General features: G+C 42.5%; 1 protein-coding gene across 1 annotated transcript; it reads right to left on the reverse strand.

The window, feature by feature from the left end:
• Positions 1–23,948, reverse strand: clec16a (C-type lectin domain containing 16A). The gene is made up of 23 exons (XM_061089633.1): positions 23,752–23,948; positions 22,850–22,978; positions 22,195–22,328; positions 21,698–21,846; positions 19,748–19,853; positions 16,762–16,885; positions 16,298–16,472; positions 15,741–15,791; positions 15,535–15,651; positions 12,233–12,473; positions 10,999–11,110; positions 10,805–10,905; positions 10,102–10,221; positions 9,896–10,005; positions 9,207–9,251; positions 8,226–8,276; positions 7,958–8,086; positions 7,494–7,614; positions 6,546–6,697; positions 5,875–6,079; positions 4,417–4,587; positions 3,935–4,072; positions 1–2,743 (listed from the first exon to the last, which is right to left on the reverse strand). The coding sequence occupies exons 1-23, from the start codon at positions 23,823–23,825 to the stop codon at positions 2,193–2,195; spliced, it is 3,306 nt and encodes a 1,101-aa protein (XP_060945616.1). The 5' UTR covers positions 23,826–23,948; the 3' UTR covers positions 1–2,192.
• Between the last annotated feature and the right edge of the window lie 388 nt (positions 23,949–24,336).

Raw genomic sequence — 24,336 nt, forward strand, 5'->3', positions numbered from 1 at the left:
CCGTTTTTAAGTAGAATAATTTATTGCAATTCTTTATTTATTCCTCTGTTTTAGTTCATTAACAATAATTACAGGTTTAAAAGCCAAAAGCATTTACAGAGCATACAAACAAATTATACACACACACACTACAATCAGAGGCTCGATTACAGATGCTTCTCACGGCACGTTTCCGTCGCCAGCGGTTACGAGCGACGCGTCGGCCGATGCACGTTCCTCCGAACCATCGGCTCTACAAACTGTGCCAAGCTCCGCCTCTTCAGCGGGTTGGCGCAGCCTCATCACCACTGTCATTCTTATGCTATTTACAAAAAGCCAAATGGAAATTCGAGGAGACGGACTCAAAATAAAGAGAGAGAGTATTGCTCTGAGTTTCTCATTTATAAACTTGTTGATGACTGTACAAAGTTAAAAAACAAGAGTGATCGAGCGTTAAGACTTCAGCTGTGTGGCGATGGCACCGGGAGGAGGAGGGCGAGTTGGAAAGCGAGGGAGAAAAAGAGAAGGAGAAAAGCAGCGCGGGTAAAAGAATCGAAAAAGATGAGGACACATCCAGAAAATATATTTTAAACAATCCGTGTGCTTTTTTTTTAAACAAATCAAGTCAAGAATTAAAGTTTAAAGTTGATCTAACAACACTGATGATTGAGATATAAGTTGTTACATTCATGTCTCCCCAGCACTGGTTCCTTCTTCAGATTATTGCAGTAGTTAAGCTTTGTTCATGAAAATAGGATCCAAACTTTTGTTCAGGGGGTGGAATCAACCACATACTACTTCTCTTGTCTTGTTAACATTTATCTATTTAAAGCCGTCCCCACTTACATGCAGAGTAAAACTGATCTCAGGTCAGCGCCTGAGGGGGGGGAAATCAGCAGGTACATTCAACACGTGCAGACCCAAAGACACGGCTGTTACTTCGAATAGTTTCCTCATGACACCACAGATCCATATTATACTACATCACTATGCGGCTGAAAGAAATTTAAGAAAATAAAAATTTGAGGCTTATTTTCTTAGGTCGTCAAACACTCTGAAACAACTTTGTAAATCAGTGTTTTTGTATTTGAGGACATTTGTTTTGCCACAGGCCGAATAGAATGAATGAATGAATCAATGTATGACTGAAACAAAACTCACTTACTACTGCTCCGCATTATATATTATTCAGTACCACTTACTCAGCAGCCGATGCTCCATTCAGATCCTTCAGGCTGCTGACGGGTGGCGATTTGAAATGGAAGTTGGAATAAAAGCCAGAGTGAGATCGAAGTTAAATCGATTGTTGTTGCATATGTGAATTGCTGGGAACCGACTGTGTGCTGGTTAATCAAAAGTAAAAAGCAGCGTTCACAAACCTCATGTCACATTCCCACAGGAATTTATCCAAATATTTACCAGCAGGGCACAAGACGACCACTTTAGAAAAAAAAACTTCGGTTAACATCGAATGAATGTGGACAGTCTCAGAGAGGTGCTGCCTGATCGGTCGAGATGATTTGATATATATATATATATTCTATAATAGACACCAATCAGGAAGTGGCAAATGAATGGATCATTACTTTACAGGTGGAAGAATGAGAATCAAACCGAAAGCAGAACATGCCCACGCCGACCCACTGGCACTCCTGGGTGCGTCATGCAAAGGTCAAAAGGCAAGTGCAGCTGAATCAGTGTGGGCCGTATGTACTGTGTGTGTGTGTGTGTGTGTGTGTGTGTGTATTAGCATAGTAGTGACCATCACCACAAAACAATAGTTGTGAAACTGTTATGTGAATGTTATACACAAAAATAGGGTGTATGTGTGTTTGTGTGTCTCTGAGTTGACAATCGATCAGAATGAGTAGAAAACTTTGCTGGTTGTGTGCATCGGCACACGCGTGTTAAAAACACCCGCACACGCACGACTGAACACACTCGAGTGCACAAAAAGCCAAATGTGCTTTGAGCCTTCCTTGAGTTCGACCTGGGTCTGGACTTGTCTTCTGTCTGTGCTTTAAAAGAGTCTTTCTTCTTCATGTGCAAACACAAAGGCTTCCAAAGCCTCCTGATTTATCCACATCACACAATTCCAACAAGTCGCAACGTGAAAATATACTGTAGCCACACCGGAGAGTTTCACTATCACTCTCCTGTCCTGTGTGTGTGTGAGATGAAGTTAAGTGCATGAACAGGAGTTTGTGTGTTGTTTAATCCAGTTCTGGTGAGTCTGCATCTTCTGAGTTCTCCACAGAGTTGTCTCTTTTTAGCTCCGCCTCTAGAGGTGTGTCCTCACCTTCTGGCTCGTCTCCTCCCTCAGTGGGTGTGGCCAACTCTGTCGTGGCGGTGTCCTCTTTGACCGTCGCATCCATCGGCGATCCCTCCTCCTCTTGCATCTCCTCCACATCTCTTTGCCCTCCTCTCCTGTCTCCTTCTGTCTCCTCCTCCTCATCCTCCTCTGCGATGGAGGCATCTGGTCTCTGGAGGGAGTGCGTTGCGAGAGCGTGGCTGGCGCATGGGTGCAGGTGCGGCGAGTCGGACGGGGGCATTAGCGTGAGCGACTCCACGCTGAGGGAGTCGGCGTTGTTGTCGGTGAGGAGGGAGATGTTGGGCTGGGAGGCCGGGGTGAGGCTCGGGGCTAGGGCCGGAGCAGGGACTGGGGTTGAAGGAGTAGAGGAAAGTAGAATTACTTCCCCGCCTCCCCCTTCCCCTTCCCCACCTGAGGAGGAGGGCGGAGTGTGCTCCAAAAATGTGCCGTCATCTAGTGGAGAGGAGAGGAGGCACAGGTTTTTAAGAATTCAGACTTTCCGGTGTAGAGTGAGAACATGCCGAACATTCACTTAACCCAAATCAGGGAACTATCACGATTTACATGGGTAAGAGGTGAGGGACGTGTTTTCTACAGGCAAAGGCAGAATGACATTGTGTTCACCAAGTACCTCCTTATACTGTCATTGTGTCAAGAACAAACAGTTTCCTTCTGACAAGGTTGAGCTTCTTTCAAATGTGGCAAAGCAGAAAAGCTTCCAAGAAGAAAAAGCAGAGGTAGAGGGTGAACACACAGCACAAGAATGAGAAACAGCAGCAGTGGTGCTAACAAACTACCAGTTACAATACTACGACTACTATCGAATAACTAGTTTGTTAGCATACTTACATTGTGAGAGTGTTAGGTTGCATATGAAAGATATAACAAAAGTGTTTCACAATCACATTCTTAAATCTAGAAGAATTTGAACAAACCTTGAACAGCTGTATATGTAGGTGTGTAACTAAGTTTGTCTCATGCTGTTTAAGTCATTTTGAGGTTAAGAAGATATTAAGTGCAAAAATAAACAAAATAATTTATGTGACGCGACTCAACTCTTGGATCAGATGGAGTTTCTCAGCAGGGATTCGTGTCACGGCCTCACGGAGCCTGGTCCAGTTTCAGCAGCTGCACTCAAATTACACAAATCTCCTGGCTCTCGGTAGAGTCGCACCTTAAACCGTTCACATCAATTAAGGTGACTGCCTGATCCTTACTAAGCTTAGTGTACAATAATCTATGGGAGGAATCTACTGAGGTATGGCGTTCCTCCACAGCCAGTTGAACAGGTTCTCCTGTCTGCATGTAAAGAAACTTTACGTTAACGCCCATGAGTGCAGCCAGCGCCCTGTTCATACCTGCCACTCTCATCCTGGCTGATCTGAGCACAGCGGGCATGAGAGTGGGTCTTGAGCGACCACTTGAGGAAGGATCTAACTTCCCCTGCTCTATATGCAAATGAAGAGTACAGTAAAGATCCGCTCTTTATGAAAAGAGCCCTGATTTGACCTATTACCATTTGACTGAACTGACATCAGTGCAAGCAGCTGTGTTGTTTGAGGCGTGTGCAGTTGTACTATAGGTAAAACCACAACTCTGCATTTGTAAAGCAGGCGTGTGTGTGTGTGTGTGTGTGTGTGCTACCTGTCGGGCTTTGAGCTGATACAGTACTTGCAGTCACAGAGTCACATCTCCCGGTGCTGCCACTCCCACTGGAGGGAGGCGATGGGGAGGAGAGGGGTGAGGGACTGTGCTGCGACACACAGTGAGCCACCGCAAAACCTGGAGGTGGCACACGTGGACAAACACACGCACAAACACACACACACAGCAATTAAAACTATGGTTTATCTTGAACCTTATGTCGCTGTAATTTACCCAAAACATACAGAAAGGATAAATCTATTATAGAAGCTTTTCTTATGGAAAACACATTAACTTTTAATGTTGCTACAACAAATACATTTCTATTAACCTGGGCTAAAAAACTGTCTCATTAAAAAGTTGTTTTACCAGGGGTCTGACTTTGCTGTCAGTCCTTCATGATATTCAGATTTTGGGTGATATGTGTTCCATGATGAATCTTTTAGATGCTTCTGGATCTGTATGCATCTCCTGTATGTTACCTGGAACTTTATCCGAGGAGCCAAAGACTGATCTCGCTGCTGTGGGGTCGTTGGGGGCCCGTCTTGACTGTTCGTAGAATCGGAAAGGGAGGCCGCTGGGTGAAGCGTTGGAAGTCTGACCAAAACCCAGAACCTCTGAGGCACTGGGCTGCACTGGCAGGTCCAACAGAGCTGCATACACAGGAAGCACAGGGATTAAAACAAAGCTTCTGCACGGTACTTAGCGTTGGATATTAAACATGAAATGGCAGAGAGAGGCTTCTGCCTTTTGTCAGAGAAAACTACTAAATTGAAGTTTTTTCCAGAGAGGGAGTGTAATGGGAAGTTAAATGTAGACTCATGTATTTGGCTCAACTGTCACTGGATTCCGTGTAACTAGGAAATGCTTCTGAGTGTGTGTCTAAAGCAGGGTTTGTCATCTCAGTGTTTTTGTTTATTTGCATTGTTCACATCCTCATTAACTTTGCTGCATTGGCAAGGTTTCAAATGTCAAAGTACTTGTTACTGATAAATTCTGAAGAATCAGACAGTTGAGAGGGGAAGTGCTTATGAGTCAGTTCATCTGAATTTACATTACGAAGTATTCCTCTGATAATTGTTTGTGTCTATGTACAAACACGTACATCAGGCACTTTGGCAACACATGCATGGCAACACAACAGATTTGAGACTTTGGATTCTGTACACTATTAGGAGAATAGTGCCCGTCTAATTCCACACATAGTCCCTTCTCTCCCAGCAACATCCAAGGTCAGGTTATAGAAAACAGGGAAACCAGCATTACGTTGTAGTGTCGACACTGAAGGACTTTCGCATCAAGTTCAGATTCCCCAGACAGACAGGCACCAGCTCCAACCCTCCGACGTAAGGACACAATGTGATTTAGGAATGATTACCGTAGGCATATTTGTCCAATAGGAGACCAACACCTACATGTAACATAGATAGTGAAAGCTAATCTAGCCATTCATGGATGTGGGTTAGGATGGGTGACACAAGTAGAGGGAGATACACTGGGGAGGCTGTGGGAGACATCTTCAGACTTGGGGGGGTGACAAGTGCTCATGTTACTCTGTTAGCGTTTGTATATTGTTACACCTTCTGGTCTCATTGATGCATCAAGTCTACATTAGACTCTTCTGCATAAGACATCAGCTGCTGCCTGAGTTCTCCTTTCACCAGCTTCCAGAAAACTTCCAGAACAATCATGATTACACTTTCTGGGGCTGATTTATGCCCTCATGTCTTAATCATCTAATTTATTTTATTTATTGTAATTGGCGAGATCCAGTGGTGTAGTATGATAAGGAAGAGCGACTGGGCAGGTGAGCAGAAACCCACCATATAATGGGGTGAGCTGACCAGGAGGCGTCACAAGATGTTGCATACTGGTGTCACGAACAGAAACAAGGCTGCCTAACACGACTGGTTTGTACTCCCGACTTTCTATTTACCCACCGGCGATCCTTTGCATCTTCATGCGGCGGGCCTGGATGCGCCCCTTGGCCAGCCGCTGCTTGGCGATGATGCAGCGGATGTGGTCAGCGAAGATGAAGTTGGCCTGGAGGATGGGCAGGGGCTTGGCGTGGGGGTTGGAGATGGGCTTATGGATGATTATGTTCAACGCTCTGCTGTCGTCCTCAACACCAGACACCTGCATGTCCTGTGGAGGGAGGGGGGGTGGGAGATGAGGAGAGGAAGACAGGGTTTGTGAGTTTGAGAAGGAAAGTAGCAGAATTGGTGATGAAAGATACAAATTGAGTTAAGATGTGATTCATAAAACAGACAAAAGAAGGAAACATAAGATTTTTCACAACAGTTTGAAAAAAGTTTTGAAACTATGTCGCAATATCAGTTTCTACAGAGCAAACAGTCATTTTTGTTAGAATGCAGAGTCACTTGAAATTCTCTGGGGTCATGTTGACATTACAGAATACACTGGAAATGGTTCAGCATGACTACGTACAACGTATGATATGTGTGATACAGTTTATCATGCTTTTTCTGGGAAGGGAAAAGAAAACAAGAAATCCGAACCTGGAGGATGAACTGAGGACGAGGAGAAAAGGGGAGAAAGGACAAATTTGTGGCAATTTAAAACAAAGGGATGCAAACAGCTTCTCTCTTACCTGCAGGAGTCCAGCGAACTTGACTACACCCCATCCGAGGCGTTTGGTTTCTGGCTCGACCAAACTCATCTGGTACACGTCTACAGCGAGGAACCTCTGGGCCTGGCCGCCATCTTTACTGACCACCATACAGGCGATTAGGTCACTGTTGTCTGAAACAGATGCCAGGCATGAAGGATTTAATTCCTGGATCGTGATGAAAACTAAATCAGGTACATTTAGGGGTCTAATACTTGATGCAGCTTGATTGAATGTAAGGGGACAGTTTGGCCTTGGAGGAGGTATGAACTTGAGTGACATCCTAGTTAAGAGTCATTTATCATTAAGTAAATTCCTTGAATGTTGCTGTTATTTAAGTTCTTACAACGGGACAACCTATCTAAAGAAAAGACAGGCCTGTTTCAACCACAGGCAGGCCAGTTGTGAGGCAAGCTGTTAGGTAACATTGCAGGGAACAGTCACAAGTACTCCTCCCTCGCTGTCACCTAATGTATGCACCAGAGCTATCAAGTGTCCAAAAGCAACCTGCTGCCCTGAAAAGACCTCACTAGTGGAAGACAATGGAGCGACTGTAACTGGTCACGAGTTCATTGTGGATCTGAAAAGTCAAATTCGTCAAAACAAATAAAACAATCAGTCACTTTCACCTTCCAGCTAAACAAACATGAAAGGCCAGAGGAGCTGTTATTATATTTTATAGCTCAGGTACAATGAGTTTTATTGTCTCATAAATCATTACTAAACCAATAATCTCTTAATGTGTTTGCAACATAGAAAACGTAGCCTTGCTTCAGAGAACTTTCACAATTGAGGAAATCCTCCCACTGATGGGAACACAACAAAACCTTCCCATTGAAAGAATCACCGGTTTTACGCAACGCCTGTGTGTGTGTGTGTGTGTGTGTGTGTGTGTGTGTGTGTGTGTGTGTGCGCGCATGTGTGTCTTACTGAGGTCCAAGACATCATCTGTTTTGATAAGGTCTTCAGATCTGGTCAGAGGCAGCTGAGTCTCAGGTTCTCCCTGCAGCTGAAGCGACAGCGACCGCAGCATGAAGAACACCCGGATCGCCTGTGCAGAGGACCCACACAAGCACAAACACACACATAAATGTAATGCTCAATCAAATGTTCTGCCTGAAATTGACAGTTATGACAAACCTTTGAATACGATATAGAAAATAGAAGTGCTAAAAAAAAAAAGACGTGTGAGAAAACAAGGTGAGAATATAGTAGAACTTAGATTTGGTCTTTCATGAGAGCTTTCATGTAGCTTTCATGTAATTACAGTGTGCCAGTGTAATTAAATGGGTATATTAAAATGTTAAGTATTAACCATTTTCTCAAAAGCCTCAAGAAGAAACTCAAGATTGATTTTGGACATGAACTGAGTTTGAGTGTGAGAGTGGACGCACCCTGCGAGTCTTCTCCACGTCTCCACACGGAAGTCTCTTTACAAAGTCGATGCCGGTCAGAGGTGTGCCCGTGGGTGGCAGCAGCACCGAGGCATCCATCATTAGATACTCCACGTTGAGAGGTTTACTCTGCAACAAACACACAACGCATGCATGAGCACAGACAAACTAGCAGGAAGAACATCATGTTATTTTGTAGTGTCTTGTTTTTAGAAAGGGGGCAGAAAAGAGTGAAAGACATACACACATGAATTCAGGATAAACTCACCGTCATGCTTCTGTATTCATCCTCAAACATGTCCAGAAAGATCTCCTCTCCCTGGGATGACGGTTTAAAATGAAAAAAGAAGCATTAAGTCCCACCTCATCAGAGTGTGTGTTTGTATAATCCATGTATATAAACCGTTTGACCGCTTTCCATGTGGTTACAGACTTTTGAACCCCACAGATGTTTACATGCAGATGTTCTTGCACCTGTCTCTACTCCATTATACTGAAATACAGCTACAGAAACAATAATGCCACATCACAGTTTTTTCCAAACACTTGTTTTCAGAGAATAATCTTGTGTGCTTTGCTATTGTTCACATCACAAGTTACTGTGTCCTGTTAGGATTTTTCACAAGCCCTATCTCCCTCAGTCAAGTTTTCCCTCAGCATAAGCTATTATGAAACACTAATGGCTCCCTGTGTGTTGAGTGTAAACACAGTATACAGACGTAGACACACACTCACAACACTTTGAGATAGGTTTCGTTTTCTGTCAGGACAACATTCAAGACCTTCTCCTTCTTTGTGCTCATTGTCTCTTTGTAGGACTGACGCAGGTTACCACATTAATCTCAGCTGCACGCACTGCACCAGAGATTTGCTGAGCAAGGACAGTTTCTTCACGATAGCGAATTGACTGCGGTACAATTGCTGAAAGAGTACGTCAGCTGCAATCCATGCAATTTATTCATTAAGAGTTAGCCAAAAATAACTCTTATTACTGATTCCAAAACTGATAACACACTCAAATAGAAAAAGAAAGCAAGAGCTCAACCCGGATCTGTAATAATGTTGAATTACTTTCAGTTTTACCATTACAACTTCATGGAAATGCCTTGAATTATAATCAGTGGCACAAATGACAATGTAATCTCATCTCTACTGGATCTGGATATCACTTACAACTGATACCAACTTTTTCTGTGGCAAAGACACCTGAGAAGATCTCGTCATTATGCACGTTTCCATTTACACTCACCTTGTAAAACCTCCGCAGCAAATGCAGACTTTCTTCTCTGGCACCCTTGAAGTGCAAACATGGTGAAAAAAGAAAAGGAAAATACACTGAACCAACATTCATGTGACACGGAGTGAAATAAACACCCTTCTCCTTTCTTCTCCTTTAAATTAATATATTCAAATAATGAGTAGGTAAAGAAACACATTGTTCCTAATTAGTTTCATATTATATACAAATCATTAATAATCATTACAAATTCTTAATGTTGTATTCTGTGTGATCATATTCTTTAACCAACAGTCCACTGACTGAAGAGTTTTGACTTACAGTTAATAAGAAGGTTATTGTGATAAAATTACAATCTTAATGTAGCGGCCTTATAAAGTATCACAAAGTAATTAGGGTCTTTTCTTATAATAGCAATAAATTAAGTCTTTCTTACTCAGCTTCCTCATTCTAATAAAGTGAGGTCTTGCTCATAACTAATTCAATAGCAGTTTGGCACTTACTCACACAGGTTCCTTATTCTAAAGCTGCCTCCTCTTCACACCTCAAACCACAGCAATTAACAGACCCTTTTTTTTCTAATGATGGGTTATTTCTTGAAAAAGGGACAGTTTCTGGAACTATCAAGTCTGTGTGTGTGATATGCTAATGTCATGTATGAGTCAAGCACGTGTGTGTGTGTGTCTGTGTGTGTGTCTTACCTCCAAGCAGGCCAGATGGACGTCTTTGATTATACAGACGTTTCCAGACAGCACTGACTGCTTCAACAAAAGGCAGCTCAGCTCCAGTGTAGCCAGACGCACTTTACCGTCTATGTACATGTCAAGAGATAGAGATGAGTTAGTGCTGTGGATAACTTGCAATAACAATGGTTCCTTATGGCCCTTTGTCTTTGTTTGTGAGTTACCTGGTTGTGCTGCCTGGCTCATGACTCGGATCAGTCTCTCTGCCAGCACCAGGCTGTAGCAGCTCTTCTCCTGGTCAGGAACTGGCAGCTGCAGCCGCTCCAGAAGATCACGGTTTATACCTTCAGACCAGATATGGAAGACGTGACATTACATACGTGAACACTCTGATGATATAAATTATCGAAAGTGTTCATTTCAGGTTGTCTTGACTTCCAAGAGCCTTGTAGTAAGCAGGGTACCTTAACGAATCAATGTTTCATGTTGCAGTCCTTTAGAAAGTTGTAGTTTTCAGACATAATATTACTGCCATCTTTCACAAATTATATTTACTTCCAAACACAATGTAGGAAACACAATACACCAGAGAGCAAGTAACTGGTTTATTACCATGTCTGTCTTGGATTACACAAAAACTGCTGAAACTATTGTATTAAAACTTGGTGGATGGGTTTGGTGTGGGCCCGAGGAAGAACCCATTACATTTTGTGTAGATCGGGACATTTTTTATATTTACTTTCTTTAACATTGCAAAATAGGTCATTTTTTGAAATTTTCACAGAAGATAATTCCTGGATCTTGATAGAATTCACGGGACTGCTGGGCCTTGGTGCAGGTGTGTGCCCTACTGAGTCCGATCCAGTTTTATATATAGCTCGCAGGTCAGTTAACTGCATTCACCGGGTATCTAGAACAAGCTATTACCTTTGCTGTGTGAGACGGCATAAAGCAGGCAGAGGACAAACAGGGCGTGGTAGTCATCGTTGGCGCAATCGAGGGCACTGTACACCATGTCCAAAAACGGTCTGTACAGAGAGAAAGGTTATGCAATTTTATTTCTTCAGTCTTTGCATTTCTTTGTCAATCTGCTCTGTGTTCAGATATGTGAGAACACGTACCTGCTTCTCTGTGCGCATGTGCGAGTGGCTGCGGCCGTCTTCTCCTCATCAGTGATGTTCTGCTCAGTCAGCTCGGACACCTTACACTTCTCCATCACCACCATCTCTATCTCTGTACACACACACACACACTCTTTTTGTAGTCACTAGCATAAGTGTCAATACATTTGAATGAACACGCTTTTCACATTCACATCAAACACTTTCAACAAAAACACATCACTGCCAATGAATACAAAATAATATTTTCACCAGTGATAATGAATGCACGTCTGAAGTGCTTCCTTCTTGACCTTCACGGGTTATAAAGGTGATGAATTAAGAAAGATCACAGAGTCAGTGTCTGCTTACAGGTGATCAGAGAAACAGACACTTTATTTTCTAATGCATGAAATTTAGTATTTGGCCGCATTAAAATGTAGAGGAACCATTAGTGCAGTTTCAACCAGCGGCATTACAACTTATGTCCTTCAAACTGTTTTTTTTTGTTTATCACTTTTCAAATCAAGCCATTAGAATTGGCTGACCACATCTTTCCACCCCCGATAGCCCTGGACTCATTTTGAAACTGTGTTCCTCAGCAGCCCATGATGCAATCTGTGCGTTTGACGATCGTGAAGATTGTGTGTCAAACTCTGTTAATATTCTCTGCAAAGAGTCTTTTCAGTCAACGTAAAGAAGGAATCATTTCAGATGAGTTAAATGTCCAGAGTTTTACTTGATACACACACACATACACACACAGGACGAGAGTGAGAGACAGGAGGAGAGGTGAGGAGCACAGGATGGATGGTGTGTCACCGTGGAAGAGGTCAGTCAGCTGCCACAGGGGTTGTGGTGGACAGGTGATCCGTGGTAGCCATGGTAACCATGAGGGAAAATAAAAGTGAAAAGGGTGATCTCATCTCAAAACTAGATAAAGAGGAAATTCAAATGAAAGTTCATTTTTGTTTATGCCGTTTTTCATTTTTTTTTCTCTTGATGAAATTATTCTGTCTTTTTAATAGTTAGTCTCACTCTTTTCTGTTTGGAGACGAGGGCAGCTGCTGTGGTGGCTGCTGGGTAACCAGGATGCATCATGGGAGACTGTGTCTGATTGATGGTAGTACAGAAACACTCACAAACACAGTCCTGTACTGCTGTGTCCAAGGAGACACACACTCACCTTCCGCTGTCTCCCCACTTGCTCTGCTTCCCTTAGAACTCCCACCTCCTCCTCCTCCTCCCTCTGTACCTTTTCCCTTCTCCCGGCCTCCATCCCTCTCTCCTCTGCCATTGTCATCCCAGGTCTCCTCTCCTCCAAGTCCTCCGCTTCCTCCCCCTCCGCCGGCCCTTTCCTCGTCCTCGTCCTCGCCTAGGTTCTTGTAGTTTGGCCTCTTTTGGGTTCTCTTGCGGCCCCGGTTACGGGACAGCTCCAGGGAGCGCTCCAGAGACTCCGAGGGCTTGGTGAACCGACGCAGGCCTATTGCACTGGCCTGCGAGGTTGGAGATGGACAGAAAGGAATCAAAGGCGAGAGTGACAGACGTGAAAACTTTACGTATCTGGAAATGAGTTGTTATTTTAGCATCTTATCGCAAAATCATCAAAGTGTTTTGTTATCGTGCTCTTTCTAAGATAAACTTGGCTAGAAGAAAGCAGTGGCAGCTCTGCTTGTCGCATGATTTTTATCTAAGGCGACATTACACATGTGACAGTACGGTGGAAGTTCAAAGTTTAAAATAAATGAGAAAATAGAAAATACCAGTTTCCAGAGAGCAATATCACTACAACCTTTTACTGGTAGATGTTCATGCAGAAAACAGACACAGATGAGCACACACAAGATCCACTTGTACTCTCCTGTTAATCAACACACACGCACACACACACACAGTGTCGATCAGTGGCTTTGAGGTCTTATCTGTGAGGCCATACTGGAAATAGACACATTTCTCGCAATCAGAACTCAGAGTTGAACATATGTAGATGCACAGGAAACAGCTGGTAAAGGATAAGACGCTGAGCAAAGACTTTAGCCCTGACTTACAGTAAAACTGACTAAAAGTAATGGTGATAATTTGAACTGCGACTGACATTTCTAATAATAAAATTGCATCACTTCTTCAGATTAAAGTGTCTGTTTCGAGTAAAACCTTTTTTTTATTATGACAAAACAAGCCCCTGTCAAAGTCAGTTTGTAAAAGGATTTACAATTAGCGAATTGACAAAGATAACAAAACAAAAACTGCTAAATTAAAGCTATTCTCTCAAGATACACACACGATTTTTGTACACCACCACAAAGGATCTCTGATAGAGCCATAACTGATTCTCGTTGAACTGAATAATCAGTGATTTTACTGAAGAACTTGACATGAAACTGCTCCTGTGTTTGTAATTCATATAAAAGTATTGAACCTTGTTTCAAAAGACAAAGAGGAAGAGGTTCAAGTAATGTAACTCAAACTGAAACTAGGTGGCCCGATTTCAATTGATTTCTTACGCTGACGCAAAACCACACATATGCATGTGAACACGAAGCTACATAGATAAACACATATACACCTGACGTACAGAGTCAGAAGCTACAGGCACATCCTGGTTATTCAAATTTTTGTCACGAACAGCCTCAGTTGAAGTTTCTGAGCATCTCCAATTACTGGAAGTAAGTGGGGATTGTTATGTGTTATGTTTAAGTAATTGGCTAAAGAATGTATTGCTTGAAGATTGTTAAAGCTGAAGATTTTGTTTCTACATCTTCCACCATTCCCTTTTCTTCCTCTTTGACTAGTGAGGAACAGACACACATAAAAAAAAAACTATTTCTCAACTATACAGTCATCACTCTTTTTTAGAAAAACAACCTGAAGCCTAACAAATGTCAAAGCCTCAGCTTCCCAATTTCCCGAAATAATTTGGTATTTTTTTAACCTTCCTTCCTTCCTTGTGTGTCATCGCTCCGTGACACAGGGTAAGTCATCGCAAAGACTGCACTACATCTGCTGCTGAAAACACTGTGTTTACGCTGTCAGGCACAAACCACAGACTAGTATCAGTGTCTTTGTTGCACCTGTTAGCTGACTATGTTCTGGTAAACCGCTCACACTCCGAGCCGATGCTGAGAAATTAATGGAGGTCAGGGAGCATGTGAGACAAACCTATGCGTGCACATGGTGGTGCACATGCGGGCACACATGTACGCAACCACACACCATATCTGATGTACAAAAAGAACACAATTAAAACAACTACATGTGATTTAGGAGAAAGAACAGATGCTGCGGATGCAAAAAAAAGAAAAAGAAACACATAGGTATAAAAGACGAGGGAGAAAGAAAGAGCGAGAGATCGAGAGAGAGAGAGAGAGAGAGAGAGAGAGAACACACTTCTTCCAGGAAAGAGATCCGGGTTAGGTGAGCCAGCTCAGTGTTCCATCATGTGACCTAATTTCCTGCCACATCACAGACAAACAGGAAGTACCATTTGACCACCTGTGTCGAAAAAGCACCCATACCTCATCCATTTCATCTGCAATGAATCAAACAATAATAGAAGAGCAGCTCTATCTGATGTGGCAGCCACCTGCCAGTATGCACGCACAGAATCAAACAAATACTTCTGTGCAACCTCTGAAAAATGAAAACATTTAGCAGAAATGCAAATGAGCCAGGCGCCTGCAGAATGAGCAATCTATGCACATGCAAGCAATTCACATTAACAGAGAGACAGAGGTAAATATCCCCATCTGATCTACTAACAAGATTTCAAGGGAACTTTGATTATGAAGTAGCTGTGTGAAAGTCTATTTCAAAACCGCCGTTCATATCAGTGAGTTCTTTATGAACTTCTCTTCTAATATTTTGAAAAGGGCTAATCTAAAGTTCCAGAGTCAATGTGGCGCCATCCCCAAAGGAAAATCTCAGTAGTATGAGTATTCACACAAACTAATTTTGTCTCGCTGCCTCCTGATCGTAGGCTAACATCACACTTCCACTCATATTCACTGGAAAGTAGGCTACTTCTTACAACAGCGTTAGGTTTCACACACACACAGACACACACACACACAATTACCACAGGGTTTCTCAGAAACGCTCACTACCTCAGCACACCCACCTGGCTTTACAAACAGTCACAAAATAATCAGAAGTGGGGGGAGGGCAATAAGGGAAGAGAAACTGAATCATGGGAGAGATAAAATTAGAGAATGAGAGGTGAGGGGACTCAGATGGGGGAGATTTGGGGAGAGATGAGGGAGATCAAAAGAGGACATTGAAGTACGATGACGAGCATAATCAGAGAAGTCATGAGACATTGTTTGAAAAAAGGAAAAACAATGAAGGTAATTTGCACCATGCTGCCTTGATGTGGGTAAATAATGAAGAAAAACATGACCCTGTGATCTCATAACCACCTATGTGCAGATCTGAAGCTCCATGTGTGTGTGTTTGTGTAAATACCCGTGCATGTATGTACCCATGTGGTTGCCTGCGTAGGTGTGTTTGTGTGCTGTATCATAACTTGTGTGTGTGTGTGTGTGTGTGTGTGTGTATTACCGTGCTCTTATGTGTGCTGTGTGTGTCTGTCTGTGGGGTGAAGACAGACAGGTCCCCGTTGAGGATAACATCGGCCAGGGAGTCGACCAGTGGCCGATAGTGGATGATCAGAAACACCTGGAAAGACACATTCTCATTAATTTAAGCGCCGTTACTTAAATATGATTAAAGAAGAAGACATTTCCTGAGTGATGTGTGTAGCTTACTTGGGACAGAAGGTACAAGGACACCTGGGGGTTGATCTTTCGCTCCTCAGACTGAAAAACATGGAAAATAAAATGTCAGCCGAGAGTGGAGAGATACACCACAGAGCTGAAACCACCACAGTGTTTAAAAATAATTGAATAGTTCAATAAACAAGACCTATGTTTTGGGATATTACACAAATAGGTGCTTAGTGCTTATTCCTTTGTTTAATGCTGTTTCTCGTGTCTCATTCTGTGCAGTTCATACACATTATATAAAGATGGCGACATGATAACTCAACAGCTTTTGTAATATTTTGTATATTTATTTATTATTTCAGTATTTTCCGTATTAGTTCATCTAAACACACATCTACAATTTAAAGTCTTCATTTACTTATTATTGTCAGCTTCAATTCAGGAGGGCAATTACTTCCGTTTAGCATAAAATTAGCAATTGTGATTTGACAGACGAATTCAGCATTACTGTGTTTTAAAAACCGAAGCTTTGACACTTCAGAAGCTTTCTGCGCTTAACCTCTTAACATCACTGCCAGCTACACATAAGGGTACCGTACCGTCTCAGGGATGACCAATGAGTACACATAGAGGGGCAGGAACAGACGGTTGAGGAGGTGGTCCGTCAGCACCTCATTTAGGAATTCACAGTTGATGATGAGGATGTCATTGAGGTAGTGGAGGTGATCCAGGTGCTCCGCTACCAGGTCACTTAACTTTCCCCGGTTCTTGTGTCTGAGACACGAAACAAGAAGAGAAATAGAAAGGTAGTTTAGATATTATCATGGAAATCGCGTTGGTCAGGTTTTAAACATGTGACAGTGCAGCTGTGACACAAATGTCAAGATTTACATAAAACTGAAACAGTGGTGATAAAACTATATCGTGCAATTTAAAAGTACAGCACTTTCGCTAAATGAGCACCAGGATACTGTTCTAAACTTCTACTGTTCTATACTGTACTAAAAACCCTGACTTCTTGAGACCACAGAGAGAATTACACTGAGAAAGAGACAGCACTCACTCTTCATCTGTCTGCACACACTTGTCCAATTCGAGGACATGGCTGCCAATAAACCACACCAGGTTGCTGAAATATGGGACCGCCGTCTTATCTCGGATGTAGTGCAGCATGTGCTGGTTGTCCACTGAGGAGAGGGGGGCCAGACAGACAAGTTGTGACCGGGGCTGCACATGGTGTCTCTCATTCATATACAATTTACGATCCCAGAAAAGTACCCAAGTGTGACCGGTGAATACAAACCAAACCAAAAAAAGAGTAAAAACATGACAAATTCCGAAAAATAAACCCACCACATGAAGTCAAATTAAGTCCAAGAATTGATTCAGCCATTTGGATTTTGTAAAATGCAATTAAAAGAGAAATCCAGTGGAGAAGAGGAAAACCAGTCTGGTTTTAAATTGAGGCGACAGCGTGACCAGCATGAGTCGGGTCTCACGTGGTGTAATTGGACAAATAAAAACTCTCTTTCCAACCTTTTTTTTCTGCTTTGTTAACAAGAGCCTTCTTTAGACCGGGAGAAAGATCTGAGCCAGATTAGATCCAACATAAATTGTAGTTAGAATTTCAATAGTAGTAATCTAATTCACAGGATATATAATAGTTCAATGTTAAATTCAATTCTGCTGGCAGGTCTACTGTATAAAAGCCCTAATATGAAGCATGTTAGATTTGTTACCAAGTAGGTAATGCTTTGATTACTGTTCGTCTCATTGTCTGTGTGTTAGCAGGATTACAACAAAACGAAGAAAGAAAGGGTTAAATAAATAAAAAAACTGGTTGTAATTTCACAATGCCAATCCACACTGGTCAAACTGAGACAGTAACGAATGAGCAAATCAAATTCACTTATTACATAATAGCAGGAAACAAATGTACAAATCAGAGTTCCCCTGTCATAGCAGCATTGTGTATAAGTGGATGAACTGTGGATTAATTCAGAGGATGATTCTGTCTCAATAACCTCAAAAACTCTCAAACCCGCCGTGAGCAACATGTGGCCCTGAGCTGAAATTAAGCCTGAGGAACGATTAACCCGGGAAAAAACAAATTAAAAAAGGCATGCAGGTGTTTTTCGTAATGTATGCATGTAGGTAGGTGATACAGAATGATATTCATACCAGTACATTTACAACAAATACACCCTTAGGTATAAATAGGGCTGGGTATCGCTAAACACATATGTAATACCTTATAACAACTCATATTAAAAACACAAATTTCGTAATAACTGGTTTACCAATAACAATTGGTAAACGTCTAAAGAAACTAACAACAAAACATGTTCCTACAATACCCAGCCCTGAGGTAAAGTCTAAATGAATGGAACCAACTTACATGAAACTGGAGTTAGGCAGATGGGGCGCGTAGAGGGAGGAGGGGGGGAGGAGGAGGAGAGAGACAAGGAGAGGAAGAGGGGTTGTTGAAGAGGAGGGAGAGGGGAGGGGAAACAGACACAGGGTTAATGTGAGTAAAGGGGTTGTGGGGGGGGGGGGGGTCGGTGAGGTGGCAAGGACCCTGCAGTTATCTTCACAAATAAAACTACAAACAATGACAGACCTTGAAAAGGAACATTTACGTCACCGAAAGGCACAGGCATGAACAATTAGCAGTTGAACATACACCAATGTGATTAGAACTACCTAAAATGACAGAAAGCATCTTTGAGTAAAAATGGCTTGATGTGAACTCCACAAACATGGAGGAGGCGGGTTTATGACCAGTACTGCAGCCACCAGGAGGCGATCAAGACGCTTAAGCTTCATTTTTGGGAAACCCTCTTGTCATCCATCTTTAAAATAAAGTCTAAATAATAAAGTTCATTTTAAAAAAAAAGCTGAATTATATTCATGTCATTATATTTTTGAAAAACTTCAAATTGTGATATTTGTTTAAAAGTGCTACACAGGTTATTTGCACTACATACAATACATATCTGCATTAGAGCAGATATCCTGTACCGGTTACAGTTATCTCAGTTAATGCTTCACTCTTAAACAGATTCCATTCAATAACATTACAGCCCAGAAGAATACATGTTTTTCCACAATGGTTACTTATACCACGGGGGTTAAAGAGTCAAGACTTCATGGGTGGTGTCGGAAAGTCAGGTTGCTCAAGTGTTACATGCAGAACAAGACAAACTACAAATACAGAGACAGACAGGAAGCCGTAGATGTGCCGCAGTGGCTCAATAATGAGGCAACGTTACGTCACGTATAGTAAAGAGAAGTGTGATGTAAAAGAGAATCCGCCCAAAGCACCAACGGCCTTGAGGTACAAGAAAGGCGGCAGCAGGGAGAAGTCGAGCCTGACGCAGCACAGTGCACGTGAGTGAGCTAATTTACAAACAGTGAATATGTGAATGAGATCAGTGAAGCAGAGAGGCTGCACCTTGTGGTGACACAACACCAACAAAAGACCGACAAGTTCATAACCTGCTGATTAATACGTTGCTGGATCGTCTCGAACATCTCTATTAACTTATATTTTTTTATCTTATTTGAAAATGCTGTTCATTATAACTGCAGCAGAATTTAACTGTGAAAGAGTAGAAAATGACGGAATGCAGCGGATTTGTGACCAAAATTAACTGTATGTTTATTTCTAGGCATTTTTGATGATGGCTGAATATCCTCAGGTTTAGGACTATTTGAAAACTTAAAAATGTATTATATGATACCTTAAAAATAATGATTTGCACTAGGAGAGCCACTGTTCTGTCAGATTGATGTTTGATCACTCACAGTAGCAGGCAACAAACGATATTGTGCCCCAAAATTCTGCAAAATGTGTGTTGGTGTTACCTGTTAGTCATGTTCATGCACCAGAAGCAGCAGCAGCAACAAGAAGAAGAAGAAGAGAAGAGGCGGTAGGCAGTCCCAGCATCCCATGAGTGTGTGCGTGTGTGTGTGAGTGAGTCAGCATGTGTTGGCTTTCTGTATGTATGCATAGCTAGCATGGGCACATGCGTGTTCCTGGCACTCACCTTTGTAGACGTTGAGAGTGATGGTGCGGACTGCGATGCGGACCATGCTTTCAGGGTGGTTGAAAAACTTAATGGCCTCGGTGTACAGGGCAAAGTCATTAGTGTGCTGTGTGTGGGAGACAGAGAGGGAGGGGGCGCCGGTGAGCAAGGCACGGCATTGCACCGCCGGGCTTTGGCCACGAATGACCACAGAGAGAGAGAAAAAGCAGCTTGTATAAAAAAAAGAAACGATAAACACTGGGCCGGAGACTTAGAAAAATACAGGCTGGGCAAACACATACAAATCTAATTTACAGTTTAATCTAATGGTTCGAGACTTGGTGTGAAACTGTAAAATAATAAAGTGTTTTTACCTTGTGGACCAACTTATCCCTAAAGAATTAAAGATGAATATCTTAAAATTCAGCCAAATGGATGTATTGACTTGTTCATCCAATATGTAAAAATTGTTTTATTTATATAAAATAAAAGACAATCAGATTTTGATTTACATCTCGTCATACATTTCATGACCACGCAAAAGCTCTGTATCTTCCAGTCTCTCTCTGTGCCAGTGCCTGATCCTCTACTCGAGCATTCCTCATTCGCTGAGACCTCCAACCAATCACAGTTGAGGCTCGGTGAGCAAAGAGTCACGATGAGGTCACAGCGAATGAAGAAATCTGACGTGAAACTGAACCCAAACCCAGAGTTTGTAGATCTGACAGCAACAAAAGAGACTAACGGCTATCCAACGGCGCCCCCTGGAGGGAAACATGCTATCAATCGCCAAACTTTGAAATGACCAAATCATAAATGAATTATAGTAAAGAAAGGGAGAGATTAATTATGCATATTGCATCCAAACAGTTGCTATTGAAAATTAAGAAAAAAAGAAGCTTCTAGATTTGAATTCAGATTAACAAAATATCTGAAGTTTCTTATAGGATAGTTTTAGAATTTGACACGTCTGCTTTTAAAACAACAATCAGACGCTCAGTCTGAGATAAACAAATCAAGAAGGGATCTGAGTTAAGTTAGTCTAATAAGTTAGTCTCTGTCCTATATTCCTTCTACTGATGGTGTAAGAGACTAAACACAGGAAGGATGATAACAGTAAGAACAGAGTGTTTCACACATTACAGACTTAACCTCACCTATAAGACTATATCCAGAAATGTCATTGTTTTCTTTCCAAAGAAGAAGATTTTTCTTTTTTATTATTGAAGACTAACATTAAGTAAATAATCAAAATAAACTAATTCTGTTATAAGGTTGTTGTTTCCTTAAACTACATAAACGCTCATATCTACACGATGGGTCTGGCTTTGGTTTCAGGGGTAAAGCTTCCATCAACAGTACACCAATAACTCTCCCCAGCACACACAGGCCACCTGAAGGACTACAGATACTGCTGTTACAAAGAAGGGCAACAACATCATCAGAGATTATTCAGATATACAGTAGTCTTAGATATTACCATCCATTACCACACAAACACACACTTAGAAAAATATTAAATTAAGGTTATATCAGCACTCAGAGTCTTTGTACCAGTCAGTGCAGAGAAAGATGTCTGTTGCAAAATCAACCTATCTAGAGACAGGAAGCTGACATTTTCGACATAGTGTGTAGAATCACAGATTGCAGTTGCCTGATAAGTACAAATAAAGGTCAACTTGCACAAAATGCAAGTGACAACTAAGCCTCTGGAGATTTTTGCTAATTGAACGGCTGTAGATTATTTAAAGATGATGTGTGTATTGAAGTTGCTCAGACACAGCAGCCTCCTCGTTTGTTTTACTGATCCATTTCATCACTAACTCCCTTCACTCTCAGCCTCTCCTCTTTTGTCCCTTCCGTATTCTTTAACTGTCTTCGAGAGTTCACAAGAAGGGCTGAGGTCACAAAGTGATAGATTCTCACTCTTGTTTAAAGTACTTCTCTTACCCCATTTCTCTGTGGCCTTACCTCATTGTAGAAGAAGTGCACGGTGTGGGTGTTGAGTTTGAGGGACAGGGTCTTGAGGAAGGAGATGTAGTAGGCCATGATCTCCTCGTCTGAGAAGTCAAACTTGTGGACAATGATGGAGTTCACGTGGTTGTTTGACAAGAGGTAATCTAACGGTGAAGAGAAGAGAAGTTTTAGCAGAGGAAGACATCTTTTAGGAGCAAACCCTTTCAAGCTTCTCAGCGTCTTTTAGTCCATCCACTAACCATTCCAGCACTAATGCAATTTGATAACACAATAAATCCCAAATTGAAAAATATTCTATTCTAATATATAATAGAAACATCTTAGAAGATAATTAGATTTAAAAGTTTTCCCAACTTTGCCGCAGCCTCAAAAAACCTCATATATCCAGACAAAGCCTCAGTCTCAAAACTCTTTTCTGTTGGGTCTAGTTTACTGAAATGCAATACATCCTGCATGTGTTTATTTTTCAGTCAATCAGTGAAAGTACTTACATAAAGACGTCTCGTGGCTAATGTTCTCAAACAGTATGTTGAGGGTCTGGAGGAGCTGGACGCAGACGTAGCGTCCGGACTTCTGACGCAGGATGTTGAGGAAGAAGGCAAACATGTTCTTCTCCAGAAAGAAGCTGAAAACAGACAGAGAATAAAAACATACAGAATTAACCATGAATTCATCTTGAAACGATAACATTACAGAGTTTCTCTTTCACAGCATTATTGTGGAGCCTTGGTAAAGATAGATAAATATTTATTGCAGCCATATGGTCAGACTGTGCGCTGCATCTCATTACCAAACGTCTTTACCTACATTTCCTGACTGTTTCCACTGTAGCTATCAAATAAAGCATAAAAATGATCAGAAAAAAAATGAATACATATATACTCTTCATTGGACTACATCTCAGAGTCTGACTCTAGCGACTGTAAACTTTAAATTTAGTGAGGCCAGAGCTTTGTGTTTTGTACCATAGAAGAAAATAGTTTTCTTTTCACTTACATTCTTGTCTAATTATATTAAAGTCTGCTAAAGTACTGTTGTTGCTTCTTTGTTCTTTGAGTCAGCGTGTCAAGAAGTAGAAATTGTGATGTCGCTTTGAACCACATGCACATCACACCTATAATTGATTGGACGTTGACGGGAACTTACTCGAACACAGAGCTGTCATTCTGGTCGCCCCAGATGAGGATCTCTGTGATGGAGCGGATGGTCTCCACTAGGAGGTTGCGATTGCTGTCGGTCACCGTTGTGTTCTTGGTCAGGACGTGGTACATATACCTGGTGGAGAGAAATGGAGACAAGGTGGTGAACTCGCGGCTCCACAACTATTCATGTTTCCATCGATAGTGATCGAGAGACACATGTGGAAGCTGAAGATCAGAGGAACCTGATGGAACATAACTTGTCCCTCTCTCCCTCTCCTCCACCCACCTCTACACCCCATTTTTCCCTGCTCACACAAACCGGTCGAGGCAGATGGCCGCCCACATTGAGTCTGGTTCTCCTTCTATGTAAAGTACTTTGAGATAATATATAATGTGATGACTCCAGCTGAATTACTGGTTTGTATGAAATGTATATGTCAAGAAAATGTCATGGATCCACTGCTCATCTCCAAACACACACACACACACACACACACACACACACACACACACACACACACACACACACACACACACACACACACACACACACACACACACACACACACACACACACACACACACACACACACACACACACACACACACACACACACACACACACACACACACACAGAGAGAGATAGAGTTACACCTGTTGGGACACACTGCAGCTCAGCTCCACAGTGGGAATGCTAACGTGCACAAGCTAGCTCACTCATCCCCCCTCATGCCTCCATTAGCAGGGTGAATGGAGGCACGAGCCCCCCCCACTCCGCTGCAGTGAAATCAGCAACACGTCAATAACCTGATGCCGGTGGAGTCGCTAGCACCTAGCTTCTTGCTAACGCCTGACAGCTTATCACCCAGGCTAGCACGTTAGCTCGTCTCATGCTAGCCACTCACTTCAGATGGTCCAGGGAGTGGATGTTCTTCGCCCTCCCCTGTCCTCCCACCCAGCTCCGCGAGCGGCCGAACATGGCTGTGCTGGTTTCTCCCACACCGGGGGTTCGATGCTGCTGCCAGACGAGCGGTGTATCTCGGTGTTTAGGCTCCGAGGGCGTCCATTACACCCACTTTCTCCTGGTGGTAGCCACTTAGCAAACAGAAGGTGAGAGGAGGAGGCGGATGAGGAGGAGGCAGAGCTCGAGGGGGCATTTCCTCTCAGCCTCGGCTGGTGGAGCAGCTTCCCCGGGAGTTGTAGTTCTTCACCCCCGCGGGACACCGTTGAAAACACAGAAGAGCGAGCTAGGGGAAAGACTACAACATTCACTTCCGGGGTTTGGCAGTGACGGTTAAAGCCCGCGACACGCCCCTGAAGTGAAGATTGACACTTGTGCAGGCCAATCACAGGGGAGCGGTGTGAGCGATGGGCCAATCGGAGGCCGAGGCTTCAGGTGTCCGGGGGAATGTTTTGACAGAAATGTCGGAAAAGGACGTTCAAGCTGTGTTTATACCACAGTCTCTGGTTTCCACAGGTTTCTCCTCACA

This window comes from Limanda limanda, chromosome 17 (assembly GCF_963576545.1).
Source record: "Limanda limanda chromosome 17, fLimLim1.1, whole genome shotgun sequence".
NCBI lineage: Eukaryota > Metazoa > Chordata > Actinopteri > Pleuronectiformes > Pleuronectidae > Limanda > Limanda limanda.